The sequence below is a fragment of the Myotis daubentonii genome, chromosome 16, assembly GCF_963259705.1.
Source record: "Myotis daubentonii chromosome 16, mMyoDau2.1, whole genome shotgun sequence".
NCBI classification, from domain to species: Eukaryota; Metazoa; Chordata; class Mammalia; order Chiroptera; family Vespertilionidae; genus Myotis; species Myotis daubentonii.
The window spans coordinates 15,185,350-15,198,239 of NC_081855.1; the positions used below are offsets into that span (position 1 = coordinate 15,185,350).

At 53.7% G+C, this 12,890-nt stretch overlaps 1 protein-coding gene across 1 annotated transcript in view; it reads left to right on the forward strand.

Annotated features, from left to right (window-relative positions):
* LOC132219266 (myosin-13) overlaps positions 1–12,890 on the forward strand; it is a 49,986-nt gene that overhangs the window by 21,516 nt on the left and 15,580 nt on the right. Inside the window, exons 17-25 of the mRNA XM_059671644.1 lie at positions 420–537; positions 923–1,046; positions 2,404–2,540; positions 4,183–4,438; positions 6,063–6,305; positions 7,817–7,993; positions 10,165–10,310; positions 10,410–10,500; positions 11,603–11,992. Of these exons, the coding sequence (XP_059527627.1) occupies positions 420–537; positions 923–1,046; positions 2,404–2,540; positions 4,183–4,438; positions 6,063–6,305; positions 7,817–7,993; positions 10,165–10,310; positions 10,410–10,500; positions 11,603–11,992 (1,682 nt within the window). The remainder of the gene's footprint in view (positions 1–419; positions 538–922; positions 1,047–2,403; positions 2,541–4,182; positions 4,439–6,062; positions 6,306–7,816; positions 7,994–10,164; positions 10,311–10,409; positions 10,501–11,602; positions 11,993–12,890) is intronic.

A 12,890-nucleotide genomic window follows, 5' to 3' on the forward strand; every position in this document is an offset into this window, starting at 1 on the left:
GCCCCTGCCACAGCCCCCCTTTTCTCTCTGGTTTTCTTCCCCCACTGAATGCACAGCCTGCACATTTACATCCCTGTCCTTGAGTAGGGACCGCAGGGCACCTCCGGTTTCACTGGGAGGCCCAGAGGGTCCGCCCCACCCATCTGCTTCCCTTGGGGCCTAGCTACAGGGTCAAGGGCCATGAACAGGGTAAACATCAATACTTGATGTTGACTCTTGCTCCCATGGTGATGGGATGTGGAGTCTACCCAATAAATCGGGTTTGTTTCTACTGAGACTTAGGCAAGCTCCAGCCACTCCCACCCTGGAGCGGGCACCAACCCTCTCCTCTCAAGTCTGGGTGTCGGAGTGGCTCATGGTGTCCAAAGCGCCAGAGGAAACGACGAGGCCACCGACGGCCTCCGCACCTCTCTCCGCAGGCGTGATGGACCACCACCTGGTCCTGCACCAGCTGCGCTGCAACGGGGTCCTCGAGGGCATCCGCATCTGCCGGAAAGGCTTCCCCAGCCGGCTCCTCTATGCCGACTTCAAGCAGCGGTAGGTGGTCTCGCCGTTGCCCTCTCGCTCTCGGGCACCTTTGCACTCCCCCAGTGGCTGGGTGTGGGGTGGGCCCACAAGCCCCCCACCCCAGGGTGTCCATGCCTCTGTCTTTTTCTTGGGGGAGAGGGAGAGGTCCTCTGCCCAGGGACAGTCGACACCACTCCTTTTCCAGCCTTACCCATGGCGGGGGGTGGGGAGCGTTGGGGGCCACGGCCTCGCTGGCCTGGACCTCGGAGGGCTCTGCGGCCCCTGGGCCTGAGCAGCGAGGAGCAGGGTGCAGCCCTCGGGAGAGCTGTGTGGCCAGAGGCCCTCCCCCCTGAGGCCGTCCACCCCAGCTGCCACAGCCAGCAGCCCCGGGACAGGCTGCGTCCTCCCTCCCCAGCTACCGGCTCCTCAACGCCAGCGCCATACCGGAAGGGCAGTTCATTGACAGTAAAAATGCCTCCGAGAAGCTTCTGACCTCCATCGACGTGGACCGGGGGCAGTACCGGTTTGGCCACACCAAGGTGAGAGCAGGGGGAGCTGGGCACCCCCTCCCTCCCCCCTGTGTAACTGTAACCACAGCCCTGAGCTGCTTGCTAGCTGAGCAGAAGAAAGGGGTCTCTTTCCCCATCTGCTGAGTCTGACCGCTCCCTGACCAGTGGCCCAGGAAGAGGGAGGCTGCGGGCTGGGCACAGAGGTCTCCATCTCGGTGCTGGCTGTTCAGAGTCTAGAGCAGCCGTGGGCAAACTACGGCCCGCGGGCCGGATCCAGCCCATTTGAAATGAATAAAACTAAAAAAAAAAAAAAAAAAAAAAGACCGGACCCTTTTATGTAATGATGTTTACTTTGAATTTATATTAGTTCACACAAACACTCCATCCATACTTTTGTCCCGGCCTCCGGTCCAGTTTAAGAACCCATTGTGGCCCTCGAGTCAAAAAGTTTGCCCACCCCTGGTCTAGAGGCTAAATTGGAAGTGGGAGCCCCAACAGCCGCTGAAGAAAGCGATGGGAGCTCGGGTGTCCTGTAGGGAGCAGAGTAAAGACACTCCAATGGAGATGAAGGAGCCCAAGGGAGAGGAGAACATGGAAAGAATGACAGGGGCCATGAGGACTTGAGAAGAAGAGCTGTCACCCACAGACATGGCCGCCATTTATTGAGCTCATGTGCACTGAGGGAGCCCGCGACACGTCCTCTGCACACGTTTCATTGAGCCTCCCAAGAACCTAGTGGCGATGGAGGTGGTCCTGACCTCAGGGGGTTGATGGGAGGGTGAGAAAACATAGGCTCCTGGAGGCAAGAAACTTGCTCACAGTCACTTGGATGCTGAGTGGCAAAGGCTGGCTTCAGCGCTGGCCCAAGCCCAGCGCTCCACGTCCCAGAGGGACAGGTGGGACTAGAGCATCCACCCCGCCAGGGAGGAGCCTGCTGCCCCAGGGTGCCCTGCTTCTTGGAACATCATGGAGGCCAAAGGAGCTCTGCCCACATGGGCTGGGGGTGAATGGGCCCGAGGTGGGGCCAGCCTTCTCGGATGGGCAGAGAGAGAGGGAGGCGAGGAGGTAGAAGTCTGGATCTCTCTCGGTCTGGACACAGCTGAGAGCGGAGGTCACTTTCTGGACTCCTCTTTGCTTACGGTGTGTGAGCTTTGTCGGGATCTGTCCATGTGGGTTGGTGGGGCCTGGGATGTGCTTTGGGACAAGACACAGGAGGGGCTGCTGAGGAGACCGGGTCCCTGAGACTTGAGACCTGGGAGCCAGCTGGCTGAGGTCCCCACTCAGGCCTGGATGTCGAGGGCTGGGGTTTGGACAGGAAGAGGTTCTCCTGAGGCAGAGGTTGCTCCCCTGCTGAGAACAGAGCAGGGCTGTCTCTCCTTTAACACAGGTGTTTTTCAAAGCTGGGCTCCTGGGACTTCTGGAGGAGATGAGGGATGAGAAGCTGGTGATCCTGATGACGCGCACGCAGGCCCTGTGCCGAGGGTACCTGATGCGGGTGGAGTTCAAGAAGATGATGGAGAGGAGGTGACCAGACCCTCACCCCCTCCTTACCCTGCCCTCCCTCCTTAGGAGCAGACGATCACTTCCTGTTTTTAGTCTCAGGACTTTCATGTACTTGTTCATCCACTCAACCAACATCCCCTGAGCAGGAATTCATTATTGGGGTCTCTGCTCGGCCCTGGGGACACAGAAAGGAACCCTGGCCTCCAGGAGCTCCCGTGGGTGGGAAGCAGACAGGTGCATGACTAATTTTAATGCCTGTGATGCGCACACTGTCAGCATTCTATTCAGGAGAGGGAGGGACTTGAGAATAGGTCCCCAACCTTGCTGGAGGTGGGGTTGGCATGAAAGGGTCAGTGAGAAGGAAGGACTTTCTGAAATCAGCTCTGCCTGGCCTGAGAGGGCGGCCGGAGAGGGAGCCCAACAAGCCAGTCACATTGGGAGCAAAGGTGAGGTGCAGGGAGTGAAGGTCCCCATGTTAATGAGCCCACACGGGACCATCTGGTCAGTGGGGAGCCATGGAAGGTGTGTAAGGAGATAAGTGAGAGGCCCCGCCTGCAACTCACACCTCTGGCAGCTCCAAGGAGAGTGGGACCTAGAGGACAGGAGAGACCAAGACCAGTCCAAATAACAGTTGGCATGGACCTAAGTGAGGAAATGGCCCGTGGGTAAGCGGAAGGAATAGCAGCAACGGTAGCTGGTCATGAGTGGGAGTCCCAGGAAGAGGGGCCTTTGAGGGGAAGCCCACCCTCCCAGATGTCGAGACCAGCGATTCTCAACCTGTGGGTCGCGACCCCTGAAAATACATCCTGCATATCAGATATTTACATTACGATTCATAACAGTAGCAAAATTACAGTGATGAAGTAGCAACGAAAATAATTTTATGGTTGGGGGTCACCACAACATGAGGAACTGTATTAAAGGGTCGCGGCATCAGGAAGGTTGAGAACCACTGCCCGATGCCCTGCATCACTCAGGCACTGTCACTGCCGTCTGGGCCATCAACATGCATTAGTCACGAACATCTCCCAGGCACCCGGCTTGGTGAAGCGAAGGAAAGCCAGTGCAGAAATTAAAAACATCCCAAGGGAGGGTGCAGTTTAAAGGAAAGAAAACGTGAGCTACGTGAGAGGAAGCTGCGGAGGGTGAGGAGTAGGAGACAGTGTGGGTGTCGGAATTAGGAAAATGGATCAATTCAACGAGGGCAGGAGTCCGGGAGACGGCCAGTGGACTGAAGGCAGGCCCGGGTGTACGCCGATACTTAAGCATAAAAACGGAGCCCACATGGCAAATAATTAGCTCTCAGAGTTTCAAAAGGTGAGAGCTGACTAATCAAATGTGGGAGAAACACCCAATAAACAGGAGGCACCAGCACGCTTAGGCACAGCACTTCCAGGAGGGAGCTGGTGAATGGGAGACCCACCAGTGGCCCCTGCCCCCTCTCGCCTCCCAACTTTTGCACATTGTTTCCTCTGCCCCAGTGCCCCCCTCCGCACCCCCCTTTTAAGAATCTACTCTGGAGTCCGTAGGCTCTGCTCAGCTTGGCTCTACTTCCTTCCCACCCAGCCGGGAGCGGTGCAGGTCCTGGGGCCCACAGGGTAGGTGGGTGGAGGAGACAAGACCTCGCTGTAGTCCATTAACCCCCGTCCTAACGGATGTACAGGGACGCCATCTTCTGCATCCAGTACAACATCCGCTCTTTTATGAACGTCAAGCACTGGCCCTGGATGAACCTGTTCTTCAAGATCAAGCCCCTCCTCAAGAGTGCGGAGGCGGAGAAGGAGATGGCCACCATGAAGGAGGACTTCCAGAGGGCCAAGGAGGAGCTGGCCAGGTCGGAGGCTCGCCGGAAGGAGCTGGAGGAGAAAATGGTGTCCCTGCTGCAGGAAAAGAATGACCTCCAGTTGCAGGTCCAGTCTGTAAGTGCCTTCTTAAGAGAAAAGGGGGAGCAACCTTGAGGCCCCATCGGGTGTCTATTCGAGAGACATTGGTGCCACCTCGTGGTCATAGCGAGTATCGCAGCACCACACTCCTGTCAAAGGAGGCGGGCCCTGGGTTAGGGAAAGCGGAGCCTGTGGAACACACGCTGCCCGCCTGTCTTCCACGGCGGAGTTAGACCTGCCTTGCTGTGGGTATGTGTCATCATAATAAACGGTGTCAGGAGCGTAACAGGTATTTTAAATGTTTGTAAATAAGCCCTGGCCAGTTTGCTCAGTGGTTAGAGTGTCAGCCCTGGTCAAGGGTTCCTACCTCAGTTGCGGGCTCCATCCCTGCCGGTCTGGACCAGTGTAGGTGGCAGCCAATCGCTGTGTCTCTCTCCGTCGATGTTTCTCCATCTTTCCTTTCCACTCTCTCTGAATATCAGTGGAGAAAATATCCTTGGGTGAGAATTTTTTTAAAAATGTACATAAAAATTAAAAATTCAAAGTAGAAAGAGTAATTTTCTATACGTCATTCTTTATGATATAATTATAGTAAAAATACTTTAAAGATCCGCATTTTTATCAAGGAAATAGGGGAGACATGGCCATGTACACAGTGACACTCTGACCAAGTAATTGCACCATTGCACAGAGTTAAGGCGTTTATCGTTTGTCCTTTTTTAAATTCCCAAATACCTTTTGCCTTCTGTGAAAAGCATCTTCCCTTCCCCTTTACACGTTCCTAGTCCATAAATGTGGTTATTAGGTGCCCGCTCCCAAGCATAGTGGCAAGAGGTTTGGAACCAGCCTGCTGGGTTTGCATTTCAGGTTCTCCATTTGACAGCTGCGTGACCTTGGGCAAGATACTCATCCACTTTGTGCCTCAGTATTCTTATCTGTAAGATGGGCATAGTAATATACCCACCTCATAGGGTTGCTGGAAGGATCAGATGAGTCCATACGTGTAAAATGCTCAGCACATAGCACATGTTCAGTAAACACAGACTCTTACTCTTTGCCTGTCTGTTTTCATTCATAACCTTGGAAGATGTGTCTGGTCCTTACAATACTCTTGTGTGAGAAGCTATGGCCCAATTAAGTTTAAGAACTAATATGGTCTCTCCTAGAGACAGGTGTTCTGGGATGTGTACTTATTTAATCACTTACCCCTGTCTGTCTTGAATTTTCTGCTCTGTAGCTCTAGGAGGCAAGGCTAAGGAGACATAGACAGAACTTTCCTGTTGAAAGTTAAAAGGCAGTGACATTTTCCAAATATGCGTTAGTTTGTGATGACATTGGGATCAGTTACCTTTTAGCTGGTGGCAGTAGGCAGAGTGAGATGGTTGGGCATCGAGAATTAGCAGAGGCTTTATCAACTCCACGAATGCCTTGGCTTGAAGTTATTTGAGGTGAGTTTTTATGAAGTGGATGGTGCCCACAGTGGTTTAAAATGAAGCATGTGGATGCTATATGCAGGTGAGGGTGTGTGTGTGTGTGTGTGTGTGTGTGTGTGTGTGAGACCACTCCTTAGCACTAGTTAATGGGCTTGGGGAGGGCCAAGCCCTTCCTTCCCAGGGTCTGTCAGGAGCCTGAGCAACACATAACGCCCCGGTCCCTTCAGGAAACGGAAAACCTGATGGACGCCGAGGAGCGGTGTGAGGGGCTCATCAAATGCAAGATTCAGCTGGAAGCCAAGGTCAAGGAGCTGAATGAGAGGCTGGAAGAGGAGGAAGAAACGAACTCTGAGCTTGTTGCCAAGAAGAGGAACCTGGAGGATAAGTGCTCCTCTCTCAAAAGAGACATCGACGACCTGGAGCTGACCCTGACCAAAGTGGAGAAGGAGAAGCATGCCACGGAGAACAAGGTGGGCGAGCCCCAGGGACCCCGCGGCTTCTTGGCTGGTCCTGACTCCCCTCTGTAAGGAAGAGGCAGGCAGGCGGGACCCCCCCTAACCCAGCATTGCCTGGAGTGGAGGCAGGAGGAGCAGAGGGTGGTTGGAGTCCACCCCATTCTACCCTGTTCTCTACCCTGCAGGCTTCTCAGCCCTCCCTGGGGGTACCAGACGCCCAGCCCCACCACTTCCTCCACAAAGCAGGAGGTTTGGAGTCCCATTCATCTTTGTTTCAATTCACTTGACACAGGAAGAGCAAACAAGAATGCCCCCAGGGCCAGGCAGATAATGAGGGAGGCAGGGGGTGAAGGAGGCAGAAAACTGGATAATGGCAGGGAGGCACTATTGGTATGGACTGACGCACTGACGCACGCAGCCTTCAGGAAAGCCATCTGGAAATATTTCGTTGAATTCAGAATCCACACATCCTCAACCCAGTGTTTTTGCTCCTCAGTGTAGAGACCAGGGACATTTCACTCCAGTTCGTACCCGGACATGTGTGAGGATGTTCGTGGCAGCATTGCCTGTGGTGGTGGGCGGGGGGGGGGGGGGGGGGGGGGGGGTGTCGAGCTGGAGGCAGCATCAGGGCCCCCTGCTGGGGAATGGAGAGGTGAGACGTGGAGGATGCTCATAGAGAAACAAGGTGGATATAAAAGAACTAGTGCTGAGTGGAGGAAAGTAGGAAAATGAAAGACACGGCATGATGCCATGTGTAGACTAGAATTACATGCACACAAAAGAGTAAATATTTCACAGAACTAAATGAAGAGCACACAGTACATGATCCATTTCATAATGGCTGCCAATGGGATAGAACATAGGATGATGTCGGCCAGGTGTGGGATGACTCAGTCAGTGCTGGGTGGACAACTGGATGTAGTGGAAAGAGACAATAGGGAGCGGTGGAGATTGTGGCAAACTGGAGAGCATTTACTCTGTCCACAAGTGGCAGCCATGACAGCGCCAGCCAGCTGTTGCAGGTGGGGATGGGAATCCGGCATTGCCAGGGCTTCAACTTTCGGTAAGCGACCAGAAACCCAGATTTTATGTGACATCTCAAGTTTTTCAATGTTGGTAACTTATTCAAAGTTGGTAACTTATTCAAAGAAAAGATGTCTGTGGTTGGATTCCGCCTACAGGCCAGGAGTTAGTACTCTATGATCTGGAAGAATGTTGCACATGGGGCAGCATTTAATTTAATGCTTTCAAGTTCTGTGTTCGGTGCCCTTGTCCTGCTTCCGGACAACTTAGGACCCCCATTCTGGATTATCCTTCCCCTTCCTGCCTCATTCTAAACCCCAATCAGCAAACCTAATAAGCAAGTTCCCGTGATGCGTCAGGTGGATAGAGATTGGCGTGTTCCCTTCAGAGGCAGCATATTGAAGGACTTGGTTTAGCCAAGTCCTCCAATAAGAGAATCAGTAGCCTTTGCTGGACGCTCTGGTTTAACTGTTTGACTTGAACTGGTGTTGACATTGTCCCAGGTAAAGAACCTTTCCGAGGAAATGACGGCCCTTGAAGAAAGCATCTCCAAGCTGACCAGAGAGAAGAAGGCCCTGCAGGAGGCCCACCAGCAGACCCTGGATGACCTGCAGGTGGAAGAGGACAAAGTCAATGGTCTCATCAAAGTCAACGTCAAGCTGGAGCAGCAGGCAGATGACGTGAGGGCGTTTCTCTGCTGGGCTCTCACACGCGGCGCCTGCAGACGATCGGGAAAGGCGGGGTCTAGGCGGGATGCAGGGGTCTAGACGGGATGCAGGGGTCTAGACGGGATGGAGGGGTCTAGGCGGGATGCAGGGGTCTAGACGGGATGGAGGGGTCTAGGCGGGATGGAGGGGTCTAGATGGGATGGAGGGGTCTAGACGGGATGCAGGGGTCTAGGCGGGATGCAGGGGTCTAGACGGGATGGAGGGGTCTAGGCGGGATGCAGGGGTCTAGACGGGATGCAGGGGTCTAGGCGGGATGGAGGGGTCTAGGCGGGATGCAGGGGTCTAGGCGGGATGGAGGGGTCTAGGCGGGATGGAGGGGTCTAGGCGGGATGCAGGGGTCTAGGCGGGATGCAGGGGTCTAGGCGGGATGGAGGGGTCTAGGCGGGATGGAGGGGTCTAGGCGGGATGCAGGGGTCTAGACGGGATGGAGGGGTCTAGGCGGGATGGAGGGGTCTAGACGGGATGGAGGGGTCTAGGCGGGATGGAGGGGTCTAGACGGGATGGAGGGGTCTAGACGGGATGCAGGGGTCTAGGCGGGATGCAGGGGTCTAGACGGGATGGAGGGGTCTAGGCGGGATGCAGGGGTCTAGATGGGATGGAGGGGTCTAGGCGGGATGGAGCGGTCTAGGCAGGATGCAGGGTCTAGCCAGGATGCATGGGCTGAGCTTATAACTCTGGAATCAGAGTTGCTGAGTTGCAATCTCAGCCCTTTCCAAGCACATCTGGAATGCTGAGCAAGCACTTAGACTCCGAGGCCTCAGTTTCCACCTCGTGAAACGGGGACACAACTAGCTCCACCTCAGAGGGTGTCCAAGGAAAACTCGGCACGTAGTGTTAGTGAACCATTAGCTAATATCGTCATCATCACCATCATCATCATCATCACCATCATCATCATCATCATCATCACCATCATCACCATCATCACCATCATCACCATCATCATCATCATCATCATCACCATCATCATCATCATCATCACCATCATCACCATCATCATCATCATCATCATCACCATCATCATCATCATCATCATCACCATCATCATCATCATCATCATCACCATCATCATCATCATCATCATCATCATCATCACCATCATCACCATCATCACCATCATCATCATCATCATCATCACCATCATCATCATCATCATCATCACCATCATCATCATCATCATCACCATCATCATCATCATCATCACTGGCATTTATTTCTAGGTCTTTGGGCTGAAAAAGCTTCAATTTTGTTCTAACATTGCTAAAAATGAGTTCTATTTGTGACCATGAAAATGGTCATTTCTCCCACCGTGTTACATTTGTTCTTGAGCTAAGAGCCAGGTTCAGTGTCTCTGGGTTTCACGCACAACTGTGGCTAGAACTTGACCAGATGTCCCTGAGGCCAGAGAAGGTGTGCTCCAGCCCTACACTCCCTCCACACACACACACAGGTGCCCACATGCATGTGCGCACACACACACACACACACACACACACACACACACTTTGCCTAGGGCTCCCCGCAGTGCATGGTGTAAGTGGGGAGGGGGACAGTGAGCATCTAGACCAGGGGTGGGCAAACTTTTTGACTCGAGGGCCACAATGGGTTCTTAAACTGGACCGGAGGGCCGGAACAAAAGCATGGATGGAGTGTTTGTGTGAACTAATATGAATTCAAAGTAAACATCATTACATAAAAGGGTACGGTCTTTTTGTTTTTTTTAGTTTTATTCATTTCAAACGGGCCGGATCCGGCCCGCGGGCCGTAGTTTGCCCACGGCTGATCGAGGCCCTCGGGCATGGCTGTGGCAGTGCCCATCCCCAGAGCCCCATTTGTTCCTGTCAGGGCAAGAGCATGACCCTGTGGGCACCATGTTTCTGCAGGGAACCTGGCCCAGGACAGGCCACCTGGGAATCTGGAATGGGCTGAAAGAGGCACCACGGGAGCCTCTGAGGTGCCAGCCCCTGGGGGAGCCTCTGCTGGAGGAGGAAAGGCAAACCTGCTCCCTCCCAGCCCAGCCTGGGGCTACAGTCACACCCCAGGGAGCCCAGGACGGCTGGTGCCTGGCTACGGGGCACGCCCACTCTCCCGGCAGGGCCTCAGCCTTCCCGCTTTCTTCCCAGCTCGAGGGCTGCCTGGAGCAGGAGAAGAAGCTGCGGGCCGACCTGGAGAGAGTGAAGAGGAAGCTGGAAGGAGACCTGAAGATGGCCCAGGAAGCCATCATGGATCTGGAGAACGACAGGCAGCAAGTAGAGGAGAAACTGAAAAAGTAGCTGTTTCATCTGGACCTCTGTGTGCGAGCACGAAAGCCAGCTTCCCCTTTAACAGGCTTCTCTTTCATGCGAAATGCATGTATATCTATTTGCAGGAAGGAGTTTGAAACCAGTCAGTTACAGAGCAAGATGGACGACGAGCAAGTCCACAGTCTGCAGTTACAGAAGAAGATTAAAGAGCTGCAGGTGAGGCCGGGAGCCCCCGACAGCGCCCTGGGCGGCGCCGCCCCGCCCAGCCATCCCCTCTGCTTCCGTCGCTGCTTCTTTCCTCCCTCCCCTTGCAGCTGGAGACAATGTCCTTTCTTCCCTTTATTTACGGAAGTTAATATTTCAATTTTCCAAGTCCCACATCAATGGGTGTCCTTGGACATAATTAACCTCTTACCAATGAGGCAGGACATTGCTTTGCTCGCCACTCTGAGCCCAGTGCCCTCGCCGTCTTCTCGGAGGTCACCACCAGTGCCAGTTGGAGGGGCATCCTTCTGGATGTTTCACTATGGATTTATGTACATAAGACCTCAAAATATATCTATATCTGTAAAAGCCTAAGCGACCAAATGACCAAACAACCGAGCTACTGAACGACCAGTCACTGTGACGCGCACTGACCACCAGGGGGCAGATGCTCAATTCAGGAGCTGCCCCCTGGTGGTCAGTGAGCTCCCACAGCCAACCTCCCATGGCCAGCCAACCTCCTGTGCTCCCTCCCCCACCCCCCAGCTGGCCTCCCATGGTCCCTCACCCTGGCTGGCCAACTGCCTGTGGTCTCCCCCCACACCCCTGTCCAGCCTGCCCTGATCAGCCCCAATGGCCCTGATCGCCAGCCAGGCTGAGGGACCCCACCTGTGCACAAATTCATGCACTGGGACTCTAGTGCTATGTTATATATACAACACACGCATAAGCTTATATATATGCATAAAAATATAAGGGAACAAGAACATTATTATATATATATGTATATATATATGTTCATAAATATATTCATAAAATATACATATAAATGTCATGCTGAGACGATCGTTCCGCAATTTACTCAATTCATCCTGCAGAGCTGTCCATGGTGGCCATGGACCACCTGCTGCGGACGCCCAGAGGGCGCGGCTGCCTCACGGCGGACCTGACCACCTCCCTACTGGGGGACAGTTGGATTGTTGCTGAGTTTTTGACACTAATTTAGTTCTATAGTGTGTTCTTCAGTTCACGCGCCCTGCGCTCTATCCCGCACCCTCCTGCCCTCCCCACGCGGCTGCTGCCCCCACAGCCGTGCTAACACAGGCCCTTGCAGGCCCGCACGGAGGAGCTGGAGGAAGAGATGGAAGCAGAACGCACGCTCAGGGGCAGGATTGAGAAGCAGCGCTCGGACCTCTCCCGGGAGCTGGAGGAGATCAGCGAGCGGCTGGAGGAAGCCAGCGGCGCAACCTCAGCCCAGGTTGAGATGAACAAGAAGCGGGAGGCTGAGTTCCAGAAGCTGCGCAGGGACCTGGAGGAGGCCACCCTGCAGCACGAAGCCACGGCGGCTGCTCTGAGGAAGAAGCACGCGGACAGTGTGGCTGAGCTTGGGGAGCAGATAGACAACCTGCAGAGGGTCAAGCAGAAGCTGGAGAAGGAGAAGAGTGAGCTGAAGATGGAGATCGATGACCTGGCCAGCAACATCGAGAGCGTCTCCAAGTCGAAGGTACCTGCCTCTCGGCTCTTGGCAGACACGAGGCTGCCATAGCCACTGCCCAGTGGGCAGGTGTCAGAAAATGCCCTAACTCACTGCACGTTCTAACCCGAATCCCTCTCCCCACGCTGCCTGCTCCCAAGTCCCCAAATCAATTCAAGTCAGTCGAGCTTGACCCAACAACCTAATACAGTGGTTCTCAACCTTCCTCATGCCGCGACCCTTTCATACAGTTCCTCACGTTGTGGTGACCCCCAACCATAAAATTATTCTCGTTGCTACTTCATAACTGTAATGTTGCTACTGTTATGAATCATAATGTAAATATCTGATAGGCAGGATGTATTTTCATTGTTATAAATTGAACATAACTAAAGCATAGTGATTAATCACAAAACAATATGCAGTTATATATTCAATGTGTTTTCCGATGGTCTTAGGCAACCCCTGTGAAAGGGTCGTTCAACCCCCAAAGGGGTCGCGACCCACAGGTTGAGAACCGCTGACCTAATGCAACTCCAGCCCTCATCATCTTCCCAGAGTTTTCCACAAAGTTTCCGATCCATCCGGCATTTTCTAGAATGAAACCTGTGGGTGGATTGCACCGAGGGGACTTGCTAGGTGAGCTTCTCTGAGCCCCCAGCACTAGTCCCTGGGAAGCAGAACCCTGGGAGGCCAAGGGCAGGCCCAGGTTTTGCGGCACTAAAAGCATAGAAAACTCAGGAGGGGGGGGCCTTTAAGGAAAATGTACATAAAATACAAACACAAAGTTAAGCATGTAAGTAAATATTTATTTAGAATGAGAAATAAGTCACAGATTACTGGCTCCTTGGAGAATGAGGCCCCTGCCTGCTCAGGCCTCCTCAGGCCATTGTCAGAAATGCCCGCCCAGGAGGACATTCCTGCTTGT